Source organism: Photinus pyralis, unplaced genomic scaffold (assembly GCF_008802855.1).
Source record: "Photinus pyralis isolate 1611_PpyrPB1 unplaced genomic scaffold, Ppyr1.3 Ppyr1.4_LG7, whole genome shotgun sequence".
Classification (NCBI taxonomy): Eukaryota; Metazoa; Arthropoda; class Insecta; order Coleoptera; family Lampyridae; genus Photinus; species Photinus pyralis.
In genome coordinates this window covers 43,368,424-43,390,837 of record NW_022170738.1, presented here as the reverse complement: position 1 = coordinate 43,390,837, position 22,414 = coordinate 43,368,424, and the positions used below count along the sequence as shown (strand labels likewise).

General features: G+C 35.5%; 1 protein-coding gene and 1 non-coding gene across 6 annotated transcripts in view; both read left to right on the top strand.

Moving 5' to 3' along the window:
• LOC116175876 (helicase domino) overlaps positions 1–22,414 on the top strand; it is a 50,346-nt gene that overhangs the window by 12,796 nt on the left and 15,136 nt on the right. For all 5 annotated transcript variants that reach the window (XM_031494228.1, XM_031494227.1, XM_031494226.1 and 2 more), the window contains 15 exons: positions 2,457–2,665; positions 2,714–2,876; positions 2,932–3,275; positions 3,326–3,503; positions 3,552–3,864; positions 3,945–4,131; positions 10,696–10,832; positions 10,887–11,073; positions 11,127–11,448; positions 11,636–11,833; positions 11,884–12,014; positions 18,645–18,803; positions 18,855–19,141; positions 19,189–19,561; positions 19,743–19,939. In XM_031494228.1, coding sequence (XP_031350088.1) covers positions 2,457–2,665; positions 2,714–2,876; positions 2,932–3,275; positions 3,326–3,503; positions 3,552–3,864; positions 3,945–4,131; positions 10,696–10,832; positions 10,887–11,073; positions 11,127–11,448; positions 11,636–11,833; positions 11,884–12,014; positions 18,645–18,803; positions 18,855–19,141; positions 19,189–19,561; positions 19,743–19,939 — 3,385 coding nt within the window. The remainder of the gene's footprint in view (positions 1–2,456; positions 2,666–2,713; positions 2,877–2,931; positions 3,276–3,325; positions 3,504–3,551; positions 3,865–3,944; positions 4,132–10,695; positions 10,833–10,886; positions 11,074–11,126; positions 11,449–11,635; positions 11,834–11,883; positions 12,015–18,644; positions 18,804–18,854; positions 19,142–19,188; positions 19,562–19,742; positions 19,940–22,414) is intronic.
• Positions 19,596–19,686, top strand: LOC116177543. Its single transcript, XR_004146696.1, has one exon. It is a non-coding gene; the product is annotated as a small nucleolar RNA snR60/Z15/Z230/Z193/J17 (small nucleolar RNA).

Below are 22,414 nucleotides of genomic sequence, written 5' to 3'. Positions count from 1 at the left end.
GACCCAGAACAAGGAGGGATATGTAAGAAATAAAGTAAATAGCAAGAACTTTGGGATTTATGTTAGATGATTTACATAAATAATTAAGGATAGGTACAATAATGTATAATTAAATAATGGTCAACCAACAAACATGAAAATGTAACTAACAAACACCAACAAACGATTGGCATAAAAATATTTTGAAAATTCATAAAGTGGGAGGCTAACTTGACACCGGTAGATGTAGAAGCTATATACTACTACTTTCTTATGGGCGCCATATTGGATTTTTATGAAGTGAGATAGAAGAATAAAAATCGGATCGTTTAAGCTAGGGCAGGGGTCGGCAACCTGCGGCTCGCGATGTGGCGAATAGCGAAATAAAATAGTGGTAGTTCCATTTGAAAAAGAATAGTTATAGCACTTGGAACAAATAGCATTGAAACAAGTAAAAATTTGCAGGATGTTCTATTTAAAAAGATCAGTTTATTGACATCGTAAAAATGGGACATCCTGTACATTCAAAAATAATTTCTGTAGATCCGCAACCACCAATATTTTTTACCAGGTATCAGCTATATAGGAAAAACCGACTCTGTATATAGACAAATACTATAATTAAAGTCACTAAATATAGAAAGTACCGCAATCCATTGGGCCCGTGTGTTAGAGAGAGAACAAATGATTTTTGCCCAAAAATGGCCTTTAATGTTAGGGATTGTTCCACCTGTTTGGAGATATCTGTAATATTTTTATAAAACATGACAGTACTATGAAGTCAGGTTATAAAAAATTACAGCTGTTCAGATTGTATTTGTCAATTTTTTTAAGTTTGCAGCAAATTTGCCCAAAAATGGCGGATGATTGCGGTACTTTCTATATCTAGTGACTTTAACTATAATATTGAATCAAAAATTTTTTACTGCTCTTTAAAAACTGGGAAATTTTGTAAATTGTAGTTTTTGGCTCTTCCCTTTCAATAGGTTGCCCTGGGCTAGGGCAAATGAAAATAAATTTGATATTTTTCAGTTGTTTTTAAAGTTTTTCAAAAATTTCAAATGCGTTTTTGTAATCACAAAAAGGGGCAACTTTGCCTTCATTTAACCTACCTTGTATCTCTTACCGTTACGGAGATCCCAATGGTGCACCACGAATTTGAACCACCCTGTACAGTGGGATATTTTAAGTAAATCACTTTTTTGATTGTAAGAAATTATCTGTGTATTCGGCAAATTGAAAGGTAATATTGCACTTTTCGTACCCTTTTTGAAGTAGGCCTGTGAGAGTCACCACCTATTGGCTTTGGGTAACTAGTGCATAATATTTGGCCGTAGCAATTACATGAAAATAAAGTTTTCAAGTTTTTTTTCTATTGGACCTTGGATTCCCGCGGTTTTATTGTATACAGGGTGGCCAAATAAGAATGCGAGGTACTGTATCTGGGAACCTGTCCATCGTAGAGGCTTGCGGTAAAAAAATGTATTACTAAAACTGCCACGAGAAAAACCTGGAAAATATTTTTAAGTTAGGTTAATATAGCGGAATTCACAGAAATATCACTTTTTTAGATTCCAGATTGCAGTTATGCCCCCTAGCGGTCATTTCAGAAACTTAAAAATATTTTCCAGGTTTTGCTCGTGGCCGTTTTAGTAATAAATTTTTTACCGCAAGCCTCTACGATGGATAGATTCTCAGATACAGTACCTCGCATTCTTAGTTGGCCACCCTGTACACTACTTTTTCATTGCATATGCATTGCACCGGGACTAGTTATGGTCCAATCAATTGTCTTTAACTTTTCTATCCAATGATGGGCGCAAAATATTTATTGTACAAAGTGCTGTTATTACATCAGCCAAAATTTTTTGGGAGTGGCTTAACTGCATCTGTTGGGTGAACAAAAAGCGCCTTAAATAAAGTAATTGCCACAATGGCCTTAATAATAAATCGCTCTCCATGTCCATTAGTCCCTTCCCATATACATTGAAAACTGTGTGACATAATTTGAAATCGAGGGAAGGGGGGAGTAATGTATAAAATTGACAGTAGTTCATGTGATACTTCATTTTGAAGGTCATTTGATCTGCAGTTTACCTCATGAGCTTTATTGTTTCTAATATTTAAACAATAATTACAAATATACTTTAAGAGGACTTTTGACACTTTGTACTAAAAATTAGTCATTGTGCAGGTCACACATGGCCTTTTTGATAGTTACACATTAAATAAGTGTAAGATATGGTTTGGAAATTTAGCGGCTCAAAGGAATAATTGTATTCTGTTACAAAAAATATCATTACTCACTTTACATTTACCAAATGGCATTTAATGATGATAATTCTTGCTACCTTTCGTTTCACTGAGGGTGTGAGAGCCCGTTCTGTAAGATTGAAACTGGCATTTGTCTGATCAACAAGTGCCATTTCATTCGAAATCTTTTACGAGAGGAGATGTTGATCTTTGTGGTATTTCAGACGAGTTTCAACCTGATCATGAAAGCACGGACGATGAGGAAACGATACGACAAGAGGAAGAAACTGCCGGTGAACAGGGTCATGGAGAAGAGGTCGCGGCACTACAGAGAGAATCCGAAATGGATTTGGAAACTTTCTTAAACGAGTTACCTAAGGATTACTTGGCAAATCGTGACAAGATTCAAATCGGTGAAGGTGAAGAGACATCGGTACGTAATTGTGAACTTTTTGAAACGTTCGCTAATAAGCGTATTTAGGATGACGATAAAGGGGAAGGCGAAAGTACCAGGAGTAGGCAGTCGGAAGATGAAGACTTTGTGGCAGACTCGAGTAGTGAGGAGGACAATGAGGATACGATAAAGGAGCAAGAGAAGGTAGAAGGCAAACAAAATCATAAAGAAGAACTAGACGATTTGAAAGGTAATTGTGTTCATACAGTCTTAAGTCTTAAATAAACTGAAATTCTTTTCCCCAGCTGAAAACGAAGTGAGTGTCGAAGATTTGAGAAAGAAATACAGCAATTTGCCTCCTATTCCGGATGCAGAAGATACACCTTCCGATTCAGATTATTCTGGTTCAAACGGCGACGGTGAGGATGAGGACTCCTCTGACGCCTCCGATGTGTGCAGTGATGTGGATATAAGTATTTCTGAAAGTGAGGACCATGAAGATGAGATCGGCCTGAAGTCGTTACTCGACGGGTCTGGTTCTTCGCAAAATGAGGGAGATTTAAAGACTGATAACCAAGATCTTATTGATGATGCTGCGGCTATCGCCGAGAGCATCCAGCCGAAAGGCAATACACTTTCTTCTACTAGCGTAAGTAATTGCTTGTTCTGTGCGTGTGTGGTGTTATTGCCTAACTTTAGGTTGCCACCCCCATTCCTTTCTTGTTGCGTTACACTTTGCGCGAGTACCAACACATCGGTCTAGATTGGTTGGTAACAATGTTTGATCGTAAGCTCAACGGAATTTTAGCTGATGAAATGGGTTTGGGCAAAACTATTCAAACAATCGCCTTGTTGGCGCATTTAGCTTGTGAGAAAGGTAAGATGGAGCAATTTCGTTTCGATTTATTTAATTTTGTTTTTATAGAAAATTGGGGACCACATTTAATTATTGTGCCCACGTCCGTTATGTTAAATTGGGAGATGGAATGTAAAAAGTGGTGTCCCGCTTTTAAAATTTTAACCTATTACGGTACACAAAAGGAACGCAAACAGAAACGCATGGGATGGACTAAGCCGAATGCGTTTCACATTTGCATCACCTCATATAAGCTCGTAATTCAAGATCATCAAAGCTTTCGGAGGAAGAAGTGGAAGTATCTCATATTGGACGAGGCACAAAACATAAAAAACTTTAAATCGCAAAGATGGCAGTTGTTACTTAATTTCTCGACGCAACAGTAAGTTGATTATTTGTATTACTTTAGTTTTTTTTTTGCGTTTTCTGATTGTAGATTGACTTATGTTGGTTAATTTTTAGGCGTTTGCTCCTCACGGGAACGCCTCTACAAAATAACTTGATGGAACTGTGGTCGTTGATGCATTTCCTAATGCCTCACGTCTTCCAGTCGCACCGTGAGTTTAAAGAGTGGTTTTCCAACCCCGTTACTGGAATGATCGAAGGCAATTCTGAGTACAACGAGAGTATTATTAAAAGGTTGCATAAGGTGAGATGCTTCCTAATAGAGTTGGGTACGTGAGCTGTCTATTATATCAGTATCCTTTTGTTGCCATTGCGACCAACAAGATTTTTTTGCATTCAGGAATTTTCTCCGCATTTAATCATGTTACCACACAACATATACTACAGACGGTCAATGCAATGCTATAGAAATAAACGCAACACCTAATAGAGTACGGTTAGTGTGTTGTCTACCTTGAAGCAGTCGAAATAATTTGTCGTAAAATGTGGTTAGACGCACAGAAAACTGTTGTGTGTGGTGAAAGTGTGTAATAGATGGAGTCATTTTTGTAAAAATAAAATACCTATACTCAAACCTTATTTCCTCGGCTTCAGAACGCGGGCCTATACGTAGATAAGATAAGCGCTCACTTGTATAACATCATAAATTACATACATGAAATAGGATACATTTTAATTCTTCATTTTTCTCTTTTCTAAACATTAAAAAAATTGATGGAGCAGGTTTGGTTATACAAGGGCGGAAACTAACTTTGGCCTCCAAATATAAAATTATGAAGTTGGGCAAGGAAAGATTTTATTAGAATAATAAACATAATTTTTGTTTTTCCATAATAAATATATTATTATACCGGGTGGTGACTTGAACAACGCACCATAGGAATTGCAATAGTAATTTTTTCATTTCTGATTATTGATTTCTCTAATTATTTTAGAGAGAAAGTCTATTTACGTTTTTTGTAGAGAAAAAATTACGAATCCATGCGTACTATAGCTTTTAATTTTCTGAACTTGAATCCAAGAAATTGGATAACTAAAAACTGGCGCTTTTAAGAAAATCAGTGGTCAGTGGTGCCATGGCAATTTGAGATCAAACATGGCAAATGCAGACGCTTTTGTTTGATTTCCTAACTCCATGGAATTACCGACTTTATAAACGCGAGAGTTTTAAAATTTTTACTGATTCTGAATTTATAAAACACAAAACAAGAGTATGTACGAATTCGTTTATACCGGGTGATTCATTAGAAGTGAGGACAATTTGAATTTCCCGCAAATCAAAAAAATTATGAAGTGGGTACTAACTGATGATCTTTTATTTAATTACAGTGGTGTATCATCATTCTTTCAGTAAATCGTTTACTTATTTATAATCTACAAATACTGCTTCTGTTTCACCACAAATTATAAACTAACACTAGACACAGACACGTTTCTTACATATTTTAGTGCATCAACTCTAAAAATTGTTCAAAATGGAAAAAGTAATAAACCGCAAATGGCACACAACAATTAACGGCGACACTGGTTTCTTAAATGACAGTCATGACAGAAAAAAATTACTAACGAAATTCAAACCGTCAATTTAATAATGCAAAAAATACTAAAACCTTACGCGCGAAATTCAAGCGATCATGAAGTTAGAAGTGTCTAATGAATCACCCGGTATAATTCGAGGTAAATCTTCCACTCACGCCTTTGACGCTCCCGACGAAGGCGACGACGGGCGACTTCAGCGCCCCCCAGACTTGGCGTCCAGGGCCTGGGCCCCCCTCGCATGGCCTTGCCTACCTATATGTATCTGTGATAATACCATCACAAAATTTTTTGATTAGAGGAGGGAGCACTTAACGAACTTTATTTATTTTATGTCAATGTGTAGGGTCAACATAGTCCAGTCAAATTAGCTCCAAAAGTATTCTAAACTGGATGTTGGCATTTCACACAACGAAACCAAGTGTATGTAGTTCCCTGCCCGGAAGCTCCCGGAACATATTGCTATACACAAAAAATCAAGAAAAAATGGAAAAATGCAGTTTTTTTTGCATTTAACTCCCAATTATCTCATCAACTATTGCTCGAGCTCATAGAAATGAATTTGTTTAGAATCAAATTTTCAGTTTGTACAGAACCGTTCATTTTTAAATGTTTTTTCTGGAAAAATACAAAAAAAGTAATCCCAAAAATTAACATTTGTTTTTGTTAATGCGCCCTTCTCGATGCTTTGTCCTTCAAACTGGATGACTCCCAGAGCGTTTTCAATATTTTTATGGATGGTGGAACCGTAAAACAACCTATTCCAACAATTGTCTGTTGTCTCGATGAGTTTTGCAAATCCACGGACTGTGGAATTAGTTTAGTGGAAACCTCAGAAATAGAGCAAGAAAGTAACTTTATAATACGCCCTTGGCACTCTGTTTAATAAAAGTCATACCAACTGTACCTGATAAGCTCAATTTACATTATACTTTTTTCGTCTAGAAACTTTGACTAGAACTTGTACTAGATGAACTTGTTAAAATTTTGACAATGTAAATCAGAAAATTCCGTCCAAGTTTCTAATCCTGAAACTAGGTCCAGACTCATTTTCCATCCAAGTTTCATACTTGTGACTTGCGCACTAGCACCAAATTAGAACAAATTCCGTGCTACCAACAACTTTATTTTTATACTCTTGAACATAACCTCAAATATAAGTCTCTTGAATTAGGTACATGTACATAGCAAAAATGAGTTTCTTTTGCTTGTTATTCATGTTTGTTTCCTAGCAATTTTAATTAACCTCAAAATGTACAATATTGAGATTTGTTTTCCGAAATTGGCAGCACTGCCATTGAAACACAAAGGGTACGTTCCACTTAACGCCCGTAACGATCACGACCGCGACCGCGGTTTTGTCGTTCCACTAGCTTAGAGGCGTTGTGGGCGAAACCTTAAGTGGAACGCTTTTGAGTACGATGTGACGTCACGCGTGAGTGAACAGTTTTCCAACATGGACGTCGTTGAGGAGTTCGTAATGCGTAAAGGATACAAAGTGGGGTGGATTATGAATTCAAGAGTCACATTAAGTTGGTAAATATTTTTTATTTTTAATTTTAAAATATTGAAAACGACTTTTGAATTTCTATCATAAATGCTGCGGCCATACTTAATACGATGATAATGAACACTTCTCCCCAGAATTTCTTCTGGGAATGCTGCTTCGAAAACAATTTCTCTTTTTCATTCAAAACTAACGTGCATTCTCATTTTCATCCATCGTTGCATTACCATTTATAATCTATCATACTCATCCATAAGATCTACAATAAAGAAAATTGTGTTAAAGCAGAATTTTCCTTAACAAATAACTTTAACATTCACGAATCAGCATATATACTTACCAGTTTGTGCATGTAGAACATCCATAATGTAATGTCCACCACAAGGTTACGTTCTGAAACACGTAATTATATTTTCTCCATAGCGAAAACGAAAAATTTGTAACGCATGCGTGTTCAAACAATCAGTGTCTGACAGTTAAATGTCTCTAGAAATGTCTCCTGTCAAGAATGTAAGGTTATCAAATTAGAACGCCCACGCTGACCCAGGTACGATAGGCGAGCGCCGTGGGCTCGTTGCGGTCGCTAGTAATGACGTCATATCTGACGTCGCGACTGCGACCATAACGACTGTGGTCGTTATGTGGAACGGCAGACGGGCGTCGTGGTCGTTGCGGGCGTTAAGTGGAACGTACCCAAAAAGTCAATGCATCAAAAAGCGGTAAATTTAAATTTCTAGTATAGTGTCGAATCTAGCACATTTCTAGTCAAAGTTTCTAGACGAAAAAAGTATAATGTAAATTGAGCTATAGAAAAATCGATTCTAAACAAATTCGTTTTCTTCATTTTTTCCGTAAGAGGAATACTTAACGAGATACCTAATTAAGTCAAATGCGAAAAAACGACATCTTCCCATTTTTTCTTTGTTTCCTTGTGTATAGCAATATGTTCCCGGAGTTTCTGGTCAGCTAGACTGTCATTTACGAATTCAGGGGATTTTTTTGCATACAATACACATGGTTTCGTTGAGTGAAGTGACAACACACTAAACCGGCAGACAGTAATAGATACAAAACTATAAACCATCTCGAGGATCGCTATTAAAACTTTGCTTTGTGACAATTTTCTTAGGTAATTGCATAAGTGCATCAAAATGCTCTTTAAACAAATTATGAAAATAACTGAATGCAGTTTTTTACTGATAAGATACTTGAATAACCAAGTAAAAGGTTTTCGCCCTAAGGCGAGTAACTTCAGCGCATTTTCCATAAATTGATCAATACTTCCCCAAAGGCCATACCTATGTGCGTTATGTTTTTCGTTACTAGAGGCATATATGGTTAAAATTTTAAAGAAATATCTTCATAAATAAGGAAATTGACACTTACTGCGCAGTTGATATTGCGCGTCCTGCGCATGCGCTTATTAATCTGAGATTTACAATATGCACTACGTCTTCTTTTACTATAAGTATCTTTGGTTAAAATTTCAAAGATATATCTCCATAAATAAGAAAGTTTGCATTGCGCACATCTGATTTTTTACTATATGCGATATACAGGGTGTCCCTAAAAGGTCTGTACAACGCGCTACCAGGGGTTCTTGGTATCAAAATAGGACGATTTAACCCAACTTACCTCTATACAAAAGTGCTTCGGTAAGGCACTATCTACCGCCAAAGATTAAAAAAAAATCGTTATTTTTATTTTATTGGAAAATGGTTTTGCTGATTAAAATGAAATTCGGGATGTGAATGTCTAATGTAAAAAGGGTCTTTGTGATATCATCGTCATTTTTTGAGGAACAATCGCATGTATGGTGCATGCCATTCATCATGCCTAAATTATTATTTTTTTCGTAAACCATCACAGATAGTGATATTCATCAAGAGACAAAAAATGCTTGCAAGTAAACTGTCTATCAGTGTCTAAAAATTCAGAACCGTCAAAGTAGTAGTTAAAAAGTTGTAGACCTCTTCAGATATGGATGGTCAGTATTTTACCACCTACATAGCAACTACAATCAAAACACAAAGACCCTTTTTACATTAGACATTCACATCCCGAATTTCATTTTAATCTGCAAAACCATTTTCCAATAAAATAAAAATAACGATTTCTTTTTTAAATCTTTGGCGGTAGATAGTGCCTTACCGAAGCACTTTTGGATAGAGGTAAGTTGGGTTAAATCGTCCTATTTTGATACCAAGAACCCCTGGTAGCGCGTTGTACAGACCTTTTAGGGACACCCTGTATTTGCCTTTACTACAAGTATCTGTGATTAAAATTTCAACAAAATATATTAATAAATAAAAAAGTTAACAATTGCGCAGCCTGCGCATGCGCAGTTCAATCGTCAAGATTTTCTTTGACTTAGGTGCCAGAGCGATACGCTACCGAATGCAAAAAGAACGAACTAAATATCTTGAAAACTGTAGGAGTAGTTAAGGCCTCGGACAGACAGACAGACGGATGGACAGAGAAAGTGGCTGCAATAGCGCACCCAACTTCGTTGGAAAATGCGCTAAAAATTATGAGGTTTATTTTGATCCACGAGTGTAATTCGGGGGAATATTTCCCGAATAAACATTACAAACTCACCTTACCTACTTCCCATGAAATGTGCAATTATCGCAGGGCTCTTTCGTTTTCTACAATGCAATTACCGCTGTAATTGACCGATAATTGCACACCTCATATGGGATTTATTACATATGGGGCAAATATTCATTCGAAAATTGCTTACGTTTAGGTTTTCTTTATCCATGTTAAATGAAGTTAAATTGCTGATTGCAAGATTTATTCCACAAACGGAGAGACAAGTAGGCAAGGAGAGTATGTAGATATATAAACAAACACGGAGATTATTACACTTTTTTCGAGAATTCGAAAAGTGGTGCAAGTTATATCGTTTCTTATGCACCCGAACACAACGAGTAATACGTAATTGCGAATATGAAGTGATATTTGCTTTGTATGTGTACCTGCGAAGATTATCAGCACCTCGCCCCAGATGTAAATTATGGGGATTTCTTGTAGGACAGCTTTCTAACAATAAAGTATCAATACTTCTTTCCCTAGACAATTTGCAAAACCATTCCAATAAAAGAAATCTGTAGAAGAACCAACACATCGATGTATATGCTAATAGATGGAGCAAAATAGAGGGATAGCAGGTTTTTAAATAAGGGGACATTTGAAACAAAACTTAGCGTGCTTTTTTCCCTTAAGATTGACCGTCTGTAGTATATGTTGTCTGTGATGTTACTAAACTTGTTTACGGGGTCGTATAACAGAACTATCCAGAAGCATGGATTTTAATAAAGGCGCATGTAGCATTTTTTATTTACTTTTTTTAAATCTATTGTTGGATAAGGATCATTTTGTTATATGACCCCATAAAAAAGTAACGATTAAACGTGGGAGCAAGATAAATATTGTCATTTAAAAATTTCAAAATAAGATAGCATATAAACAAAACTGTTGTTAACCCATTTTTTAAATTTAACCTAAAAAAGATAAAAGTAGTTTCCCAGCTTTTACCTCACCCTGCGGTTAATTATACTCACTTAATTGTCCAGATTAAAATTGACAAATTCTGTAGCAGAGTAATGCCCATTGTTAATGGAATTTTGGGTTAATCACAAATCTGCGATAATGAAATAAACTGCACATGTCATATTTTTGCTCTAGATTCCGACTGATCACGTCACGCGCCCAACTCTACTTCCAATTGTTGCATTAAATATGTTACACATGTCGTTACAGGTGTTGCGTCCTTTTCTGTTGAGAAGACTGAAATCCGAGGTGGAAAAGCAAATGCCGAAAAAGTATGAGCATATAGTGATGTGCAGATTGTCGAAGCGACAACGGTATCTGTACGACGACTATATGTCTAGGGCAAAGTACGTTTTTTGTTTTCACAATCAAGTCTTGAAACTAATCGTTCATTATTTCAGAACTAGAGAGACTTTAGCTACTGGTAACTTACTGAGTGTCATTAATGTACTTATGCAGTTACGAAAAGTTTGCAATCATCCAAACTTATTCGAAGTTCGACCGACAATTTCCCCATTCCAGTGCGAAGGTATAACATGGCATATTCCGTCTGTTGTGTACGCAGCTTTAGAATATGACGTGTGGAAGGTAAATGGTTCGTGTCGACGACTGTACGCATGCTACATTACCGTTCTTTGCAGCATATCAATTTGTATTCTATCAATTTCAATTTAATTTTAATGGAACTCTACTTAAGTGCGTATCAATGTTATAGAATGCGTCAATATCAAACGCCACGCAAATTAATCGAAGAAATAAACTCGATCGAAGATCCCCCTCCTTATTGTCCGCCTGCCAAATTGGCGATGCACGTGCATAAATTGCAACAACCCAGTGATGTTAAGGTAGATTGTAAAGACGAAGTTCCTAAACCCGGCCAAGCTATAAATACGCAAGCGAATTTAAGATTAAAAATTGCACCTCAAAGCGTACTACAATTGGTGCAACACAATCCTCTCAAAGGTAAGCTTTAGTCGGCAGTTTCTTTCTATTACCAAGCCGGAAAGTGTTTAACAATTTTTCGGTATGTCTAGAAAGAAGATTAATTGATGTTGTACAATGAAGTTGTTTATCTTGTTGACCAATTTGTTGTACTTTCAAACATTAACTCCAATTTTGTGTTACCTGTTCACTATTTTCATCTTTTTAGTGCTGGCGCATCAAACAGGCAATGGCAATCAGACCATACCAACGACAGTAAATCTTACAACAGTCTTGAAGCAGGATAAGCTTATGTTTCAGCCTGGTATAGCGCAACTAGTACAAACGTCTACCGGTAAACATATTCTATTAGCCCCCACCACTAACGCTACCATACCCAGTAACCTGATTCCTGGGTCTACGACAGGTAATTGTCTCATTGCATTGTCGACGTATAATGTACTGTCGGAATTGCAGTCGTCACCACTGGTGGCCAACGTTTAACGTTGCTACCGAAACAGGCGGTGTGTGCCGGACAGGTTACTAACATCACTAAAGGACTGCCAAAAATACAATTGATGTCTGTAAATTCTCAACCTTCTGCTGGGGTAAGCTGATGTGTTATGACTAATACTAAACTTCATAGTATCCTTCACACATTTTCGTCTCTTACACTTTTTTCACATGTTCTCACTTCCTTATGACTGCATGACACATATATTTTTTTTTCTTCGCACCTCTTTTTTGTATCGTTCGCGCCTTCTTCGCTTCTCTTCCTCTTTCACTGTTGAAGGATCATAAAAGCTCCTCAAGGCACCACACCATTAAAAGCTTGTAAAGGTTTTTTCGAGGGTTTTTTTTAAAGGTCCTTAAAAGCTCCAAAAGCATCTAGAAGATTCTTGGAAAAGCTCTTTATAGACTCTTGGAAGTTCTTAGAAACAGGTATGCACTTAAAGACAGATAAGGCTTGTAAAGAGCTAAGAGGATCTTCAAGTATTAAAATAATTAAGAACAAGTAAAAAGGTTTTCGCCCCAAAGGCAAGTACCTTCAGCGCATTTTCCATGAATGATCAGTACTTCCCAAAAGGTCATAGCTATGTGCACTGACTGCGCATGCGCACATTTATTACATATTCTTTTTTTTTATTGCCTTTATTTTATAGTGGGCGGAGTGTTAGCAATTTGCTACTCTTCCCACTCAACCCACTAAACAATCACAAACAGCCATACCTTACCTGGGATTCGAACCCAGAACCCTTGTAGCCAAAGTTAGGGCTCCTAACATAAGCTCATCTGAGCTGCACAGATCGGCTAATTTTTTGCAATAATAATAATAACAGTAGTCGTTTATTGAGTTGCTGTTTACAAGTTTATAATGGTAACTAAAAAATAATTTATGTGACAACCCAAATGGACACAGTTCAGATTGGTATGGCATCCATACCATCTGCTCTCCCACTTGACCTTTTGATATCAGTCATGTTTGCTTTTAACAGAAGCATCTGCATTTCAAGAAGATATCTCGATAAATAACAGTTGATATTGCGCATGCGCGTATTAAACTGATGTTTACAATGTGCGATACATTTGCTTACACTAAAACCAACCTTGGTTAAAATTTCAAAGAAATATCTCCATAAATAAGAAAGTTGGCATTGCGCATGCGCATATCGGATTTTTTTCTATATGTGATATGCTTGCCTTCACCAGAAATATCTGTAGTTGAAATGTCAACAAAAATATTAATAAAATAAAAATTAATCAAGTTGACATTGTGCAGTCTGCGCATGCGCAGTTTAATTGTCAATATTTTCCTTGGCTCAGGTGCTAGAGCTATATGCTACCGAATGCAAAAAGAAGGAACTTAATATCTTGAAAACTGTAGGTGTAGTTAAGGCCTTGGACAGATGGATGGACAGAGAAAGTGGCTGCAATAGCGTACCCAACTTCGTTGGAAAATGCGCTAAAAAACTCCAGATAATTCTCGATTATCAAAAGTTCTTATAAGCCTGTTAAGAGGTTCTAAAAGGCACTAGATGACCGTACATGTACTACTTTTATGTGGGATACATTCAGGCGGCTACTGTACACGTTTTAGGGTTTTGGCAGTTTCACTGGACGCACGCAGTACATTGACTTATGTGATTACACACCTGTTACAACGTTCAACTTCTCTTTTTGGTTTTACTGTATGAAACTCTGTTCCACAACCTCCAGTTCCGTGTTTCAGTAAATATTCAAATAGTTGTGGGGTGGGCCATTAGTGTGTGGGTGGAAGATTGTGGGTTTATTAACGCGCATACTTAAAATTCATTGTGGGGTAATGTTAAAGGACCGTTCAGGCTACAACCTACAAATGTTTTCAACGAAATTGCAATTGTTATACAGGGTGATTTATATCAAAGTTGCATTTTTTTAAATGGAACCATCTGTATATTACATGTTTGGATTCCTTGGTCAATTTTAGTATAACTTTATGTATTACACATGATGTTTAAAATGGGTCTTTTACCCGCAATTCGTCACTTTTTCAAAAAATAGATGTCCAGTAAAAATTGAATTTCACAGTTAACAAACTTAGAAGGCTGTGACTTTGCAGTGGTACTAACATACGCCGAACGACTCAAGTTACACTTCTTTGTGTTAAAAGAAATCACTCCGTCAATTTTCAAAATTTCAATCAACTTGATTTTTTATGGAACTACCAAGTTTTTTTTATCACATCAAATTTAGGATTTTATTACTTTTTTAACAATATAAGTATGTCGATATTTATCTTTTACATACTTTTTGTAATTCAACAATTTCTAAAAATTTAGTGTTTTTCGATTTTCAAAGCCTCTCAGCAATTAATAGGCCGTTAAAAATTATAAACAATTGGATTTATAAAAAATTTACTCCAAATAAAATAAAACAAAAACTTAAAAAAAATCAAAATAAAAAGTTTAAATAAATACAAGAGAAAGATAAATATTTAAATAAATGTTCAAGACCACACCTCTCAGGAAATTGTTGATTCAGCCATATTTCGTCTACAATGTGCACCAGGATTTTGAAGAAGAGCAAAAAAAAAGAGTACTGTAAAGTAAAGAGCACTGTTTAAAATGTTATTCAAATTCCATTTTCCCAACACAACAATCAACAACAGAATTGTAAATGCTAATAAACTAAACTGACAGATGTTATTTCATTTTATTTTGTGTTAATATTTTCTAATATGGCTTACTATTCAAGTTGATTTATTTATATAAGTTCACGCATTGGTTTAAATGCAAATTAATTATTTTATCTTTTAAAATGGGCTACGACAAACAAGAGTTTTTGTTTTGTTGGGGGGTAAATGTTGTATCATTTGAATTGGTGTTCTTAATTTTTAACGGTCTACTGACTACTGAGAGGTTTTAAAAATCGCAAAAACACTGAATTATTTAAAATTGTTCAATTACAAAAAATAGGTAAGAGATACATACCGACATGCTTATATTGTTAGAAGGGTAATAAAATTTTACATTTCATGCAATAAAAAAAACTTCGTAGTTCCATTTAAAAAAATCAAAAGAAAGAAAAAATCAAGCCTCTGATGGAAATTGTTCAATTACAAAAAATAGGTAAGAGATACATACCGACATGCTTATATTGTTAGAAGGGTAATAAAATTTTACATTTCATGCAATAAAAAAAACTTCGTAGTTCCATTTAAAAAAATCAAAAGAAAGAAAAAATCAAGCCTCTGATGGAAATTCTTTTAACACAAAAGAAGTTTAACTTTAGCTGTTCAGTGTATGTTAGTACATGTCATGATTAGTGCCACTGCAACGTCACGGCCTTCTAAGTTTTATGATCTGTGATATTCAATTTTTACAGGTCATCTACTTTTTGAAAAACCGACGAATTGCGGCTAAACTACTCATTTTAGATATCATGTGTAAATTTTAGTACATAAAGTCTCACTAAAATTGACCAAGGAATCGAAATATGTAATAATATACAGGGGGTTCCATTTAAAAAAATGCAACTATATTAATCACCCTGTATAACAATTGCAATTTCTGTGAAAATATTTTTAGGTTGTAGCCAGTGCTGGGCAGAATACTTTCAAAAAGTATTTGAATACTTTCAAAAGTATTCTAATACTATCAAAGGTATTCGAATACTTTGAAAAGTATTTCATTGACTTACTTTGAAAAGTATTCGAATACAGTAAAAAGTATTCAAATACTTGTCACTCAAATACTTTAAAAATTTAAAATAGTATACTAGATAAAAGGCTTAATACCTACTTACTACTATATACAAATTTAAGGGGAGTAAAAGCGTATTATTATTATTATTATATTATTATATAGGAGGTACCTACCAGGACCTTTCTTATACCAGTTATTTCCTTAAGAATACGTGTACCAGTTTTCACAGCGATCGTACGTCGTGCACATGATACGTACGCCTTTCTGAAATTATCCTAGCGATTTTGGAACATCCATTTTTGACCATCCGTTTGTCCGTGTGCATGATAACTTGTTTAGAAACGTGTGATCGCTTTGAAAATTGATACATATGGTCTTAAGGATATAAGAAAGGTCCCTATTGTTTTTAAGTTAAGTAGACTATCGAGTTCGGTATTCAGATGTATTTAATTTTTTGATTTTTCTTTCAAAATTGGTTTCTAGTCTATAACTTTTGATTGAGAAGTCTGATCGAAAAAGTACGAATTGTTTTGGATTCTACGCACCAAAATTAATAAGGAAAAGTGTTTTCCCGAGAAATTTTAGTGTGATCGATTTTTGGTAAAAAACGAAGGTTATACACTACCTTTTTTTGAGGCTCGCAAAAAAAATTATCTCAGATCGACCCGGAAAAAAATTTTTCTTATAGAATGTGGCCTGTAGAATCCATAATTTCAAACAGTTCCAAGATTGGGCTACTAGTCCAAAAGTTACAGCCCTTTGAATTTTCTTTCGAAATTGGTTTCTAGTCTATAACTTTTGATTGAGAAGTCTGATCGAAAAAGTAAGAATTGTTTTGGATTCTACGCACCAAAATTAATAAGAAAAAGTGTTTTCCCGAGAAATTTTGGTGCAGTCGATTTTTGGTAAAAAAGGAAGGTTATTATACACTGCCTTTTTTTGAGCCCCGAAAAAAAAATTGTCTCAGATCGACCCGGAAAAAAAATTTTCTTATAGAATGTGGCCTGCAGAATCCATAATTTCAAACAGTTCCAAGATTGGGCTACTAGTTCAAAAGTTACAGCCCTTTGAATTTTCTTTCGAAATTGGTTTCTAGTCTATAACTTTGGATTGAGAAGTCTGATCGAAAAAGTACGAATTGTTTTGGATTCTACGCACCAAAATTAATAAGAAAAAGTGGTTTCCCGAGAAATTTTGGTGTAGTCGATTTTTGGTAAAAAAGGAAGGTTATACACTGCCTTTTTTTGAGGCCCGAAAAAAAAAATTGTCTCAGATCGACCCGGAAAAAAATTTTCTTATAGAATGTGGCCTGTAGAATCCATAATTTCAAACAGTTCCAAGATTGGGCTATTAGTTCAAAAGTTACAGCCCTTTGAATTTTCTTTCGAAATTGGTTCCTAGTCTATAACTTTTGATTGAGAAGTCTGATCGAAAAAGTACGAATTGTTTTGGATTCTACGCACCAAAATTAATAAGAAAAAGTGTTTTCCCGAGAAATTTTGGAGTAGTCGATTTTTGGTATTGAAATACTATGCGAAGTATTCGAATACTTCTCAAAAGTATTCAAATACCTTGCGAAGTATTCGAATACTAATTTGTGAAAGTATTTGAGTTAAAATACAAATACTGCTTCCATAAAAGTATTTAATTACAAAGTATTTGAATACTTTAAAGGATTTGAATACTAAAAAGTATTTACAAAATCGAATACTGCCCAGCTCTGGTTGTAGCCTTAAGGGTCCTTCAACATTCCCCCTCGATGAATTTCAAATATGAGCGTTAATAAACCCACAATCGTCCACCCCCACACTAATGGCCCAGTTATCAGTGTACAAATTATGTTTTTTATTTTAGTGTTTTGCATTAGAGTATCAAAAATCGGTCCAGATTTCCCATAAGCTTTCCATTTTCTGATTTAAGATGCTAATCGAAGCAATATACAGTGCGTTCAAAGAAAGACGGTCACTTCAATATGTCTTTTATTCGGTGAGATACGAAAAATGTATCAAATACTTATAATTTTATACGTGACATTACGATCTATCCGATGGCATATTGAAACTTCTGCCATCACTTCTGGGTTGACTGGAAATCGAAGCAACTCTTGTTTTTCAATTATGCAATGCCTGTTTTTTAAGATCTTTGGAAATAGCATCAATTTGTTGTATGACAACATAAACTAGGCAATATGACTGATATACAAAAAATGATTTGTGATTCATTGGCCCGTATGAATAAAAGTAAGCAAATGCTTATACTTGCAAAATTCAAAGTAAATACTCGTAACTGCCCCTTCATACTGGTCTGTTTAGCATGGTTTAGCAGCGCCGCACTGTGTCCTGTCCTTCTGCTTAGAAGCGCTGCTAAGTCGCCCAGTGCGAAGGAGCACTTACGAGTATTTACTTTGAATTTTGCAAGTATAAGCATTTGCTTACTTTTATTCATACGGGCCAATGTTTTGAAAACATGAAATCTAGCTATTTTATTGCTTTCTTCCCACTTATTTTCTTAGACCTCTCAGATGCGTTCTTTGTGCCTCTGTGGTGCTTTCTTTATGTCCATTAGGTGATTCCATCATGCCTCTTTGGCGCGTTCTATGGACGCTCCTTCACATCTTTTCTTCGCTTTCTTAGATCCTTCTCTACGCTTCGTCTTCTTGACTCGCGTTGTTCACGACTTTTGCGTTTTTTCCACCTTTCTTTCGTACCTCTTGGCCGCAATTCTTTCACACATTTTTTTTGTGCATTCCTTATCCTTTTCTTTTTCTTGACACCTTTTGTCCTTTTGCGCTATTCACTACTCTCCCATTTCCTTCACGCCCCTTTAGTGTCTTCATGTTTCTTTTGTGCTCCATTCGCGCGCGCATCTTCTATATCTGTTTCACAAATCATTCCGCTTTTTTAATCCTCAACTAGACTATTCCAGGAGTTCACCTTACTTTGTAATTTTTTCTCGTCAGAAACCTAAAGGCGAAAATAGTAGACTGATAGCTGTCATTATTTCCTTACCATTCACTGTACCTAAGCTTCATGATTTATAAACTGTAAATTGTAGGCGCCAAACATTTCCGAGTTGAAAATGGAGGAAGAAAAGGAAACTGGAAGGAAAACCGTAGGAAATACATTTATAAATAAATTATATTCGCTTCAATCGAATAACTTGGATGTGAGATGGAAGAAACAAAAAGCTATGTCACCAAAACGGAAACACTTGGTAAACAAATCTGGGAAGTAAAACCGGATGGTTCTTAACATTTAATTTTAGATCAACGATAAAGGAGAAATTGAAATAACAGATCACCACAAAAATAAGTTGGACCTTTTAGCGACGGTTAACGAGAGGCGGTGTGGCGCCGTCCCACTGTACGGAAAAGACTTTCAGGATAGTATAAAAATTGTAAAAACTAGCGACAGCGATCCTTTGTGGTGTAGCGGTCGCTTACACTGCCTCAATGCCCTGTTCAATATGAGTACAACAGTTTCCGATTGTTTAAAGGATGTATTGTACACGCCCGAAAGACGAATACAGCAATTTAAAGAAACGTTCGATAGGTACTTTTGTTTTGGGGCGTTTCCCTTTAATTACCGCGACTTTTTAGGTTTATCTTTTATGTACCCGCGGTTCATGCTCCCGAACCTCGGCTACAAGTATGGCATCCCAATTCGCACGTTTACTGGGGCCAAAAGCGAGAGATGGACGTCCTATCTAGGTATTTCTCGAAACCCGCCACCTGTCTGCATTCGATCGCCTCTGCAATGGTTACCCAATTCCCGGATCCACGTTTAATACAGTACGACTGTGGGAAGTTGCAGACCTTAGATCGGCTATTAAGGAAGCTGAAGACTGACGGTCATCGAGTTCTCATTTTTACACAAATGACAAAAATGTTAGACGTGCTGGAGGCTTTCCTGAACTTTCACGGTCATATTTATCTGCGTCTGGATGGTTCGACTAAGGTCGACCAGAGGCAGGTTTGTATCTTATTTTATATATTCGACAGTCTCGCTTTTTAAATGATGATTTCATAGTTCAATTGAGCATTACCATGAAAAATACTTGTAGCACAGGTCTTTCGCTCCTATCTGATTTTAAACTCTTCGAAATTATGCTCGCGGAAGCTTAAGCAAGTTCATTAATCGTGGTGACTTTTAGGTACTGATGGAGAGGTTCAATAGTAACACGAGGATATTTGCGTTTATCCTTTCCACTCGCTCTGGTGGTATCGGTGTTAACTTAACAGGGGCGGACACTGTGATATTTTATGATTCGGACTGGAATCCCACAATGGATGCACAAGCTCAAGATCGTTGTCACAGGATTGGGCAAACTCGTGATGTACATATTTATAGGTAGGTGACAAATTAAGATACATAGTGACGTTTTGGGAACTTTCTTTCCAAGCTGAAAAACGGTATCAGTTTTTCAGAATTTCACAGAAAGGAGAATAGCTTGATGTTGTGCCTTACTCAATCCTTTTTGTTTTTAAAGAGTTGGTGCATACCTCAAACAATTAAACAAGTAAATTGCTACTGTTTGTATTTTATCATAAAGTTTGAACCATTAGAAAATGCAGTCCACCGTATTCTTTCGGATTAAGGAACTCACGTTATGCGGTTTGGGAATGTCTTAATGCTGACCTGCAATCTTAACGGTCAGCAAACAAACAAAAAAGAACAAGTCTTGGCATATATTGAACACACGAAAAAACTTACTGGCTATTTATAACATAAAATATAAGGAAACTTATTTGAAATATCTTTCATCTATTATGTGGTAAAAATCTTAATTTGGGTAAATTTATAACAAGAAAATTTAGGAACGTTCTCAGAATATCATCAAAATTGATACGTTACTTGAATTATACCTTGAGATCAATAGATACTGACAAATGCAGGGAATACATCGTCTGTTTTATTTATGATGCAAACGTTATAGGTTACAATTTCAATAAGATAAGCAATTTGAATGCGAGGTTGAATCCTATCTGAAAAATCTATCTTAAATTTAATACATAAATAATTTGAACGAATATTTTTAATGGTAAATTGAACTATAGTCTTTTATCTTAGTCTTATGGCGCAAGCATATAAACGATTGTTCTGAGAAACGCAAATGCAATTAAGTTCGATATTGCAAATTTTTATATACATGGTAATTCAAAAATATATACCAAACATATACTATCTCAAAAGGTGTTTATAATAATTTTGTGCAAATCGCGACATTGGTCCAATATAACTACACATACGCACGATGACATCAGCGATCCCAGAGGCGCAGGAGCGAAATTGGGGGGGGGGGGGGCAAATTTGAAATAACAACATAAAACAACAATATTGGATAATTCGAATTGATTAGCAAATAAACAAATTGAAATGCATACTATTTACAGTGAAAATTAGCACAAAATAATGTCAATATTTTTTGATAGAGAAGTTTTAAAATAATGATTTACCGTCTTTAGGTAAAGAGTAATAATACACATTCACAAGAAATTCCATTCAATTCAATTTCAAGCAGCACTACCAATAATTTTCCACAGTTAATTCAAAATAATTTACTTTTTCGCATATCCTCAGTACTGTCAGTAAATAGCCTTCTGAACAGTACCTACAAATTTCGCATTTGTAAAATATTACTTTTGGCGTGAACCGCCAGATTCACATTTACTCTGGGTTCGAGAATTAAGAAAATAATTAAAAAATTAGTTAGATGAATATTAATTTTACATTTAAATTTAAAAAGATAACTGAATGATTGGGGGGGGGGGGAATATACAATATGGGGGGCAACCTATCCAGCTAGCTCAACAAAACATAAGTAGGAAATCTTTTATACAAAGTAATTATAATTTTTCCTGGGCGTTCCATGATCAGCCACAATTACAAATCTAGATCACTGTTAATTTTATTATTAATTTGAGAAAACTCGGTAGCCGCTTCATTTTTCATTTCTGATCTGAAAAATACGTTAAAAATAAAAAGACCCATGTATCTTCAATTTTTATTTGCCATTAAAATAAACCCAAAATAAATTATTGAAAAGCTGTGTTTTTAGTCCGAATTTGAAACGCTTCAGTTTAAATACGTCATAAATCTACAACCAATCACGTAGAAGCGAGCCGGCAACCTTTTGCGAAACCCAAACTCCTACGCGAAAGTGAATGACATTCTCCTGCAATATTGCGAAGTCGTGATGTCAACTGAATGGTTCTAGCATCTGACTGGTCAGGCTTATTTCGTCACAGAGTCCGCCACAATCATCTCGTTTTGAAGAAATGATAAAGCACATTTTCATTATTTTTTTTTCTAATCGGCCACTATTTTTAAGTAAACTTTTACTGTCCAAAAAATTGTTTAATGGTTTCAGGTATACGCTTATTAAGTTAGAACTACAGAATTCAACTATACTGTAAACCCCTATTCCAAAGAATTAATAAACAAACACTTGACATCGTGGGAACTCTTTTCTAGGTCGTAATTTGGGTTCGATTAAACACACAATAGATTATTTACAGATGAAGGAAATTTATTCGGCAAAATTTATTAAATAAGACTGAAATAAAAATAGGCACGCAGGGCCAAATAACACATACCACGCAACAAGCGATCGATTGAAACAATTAATTAAGAAATCTTTATTACCTCAACGTGCTTATAATCCACAATGTACGGTTAAATGCGCAACACCAAACGATGATGTTGCTTTGAAACTTCACTTCTTTACTTTAATTATAGCACTTGAATGTCGATTTAGATAACACTGGGGTCGTTGTAATTACTGATTGAAAATTGGCTCTTTCATGATGGAAACCCTTTAATTAA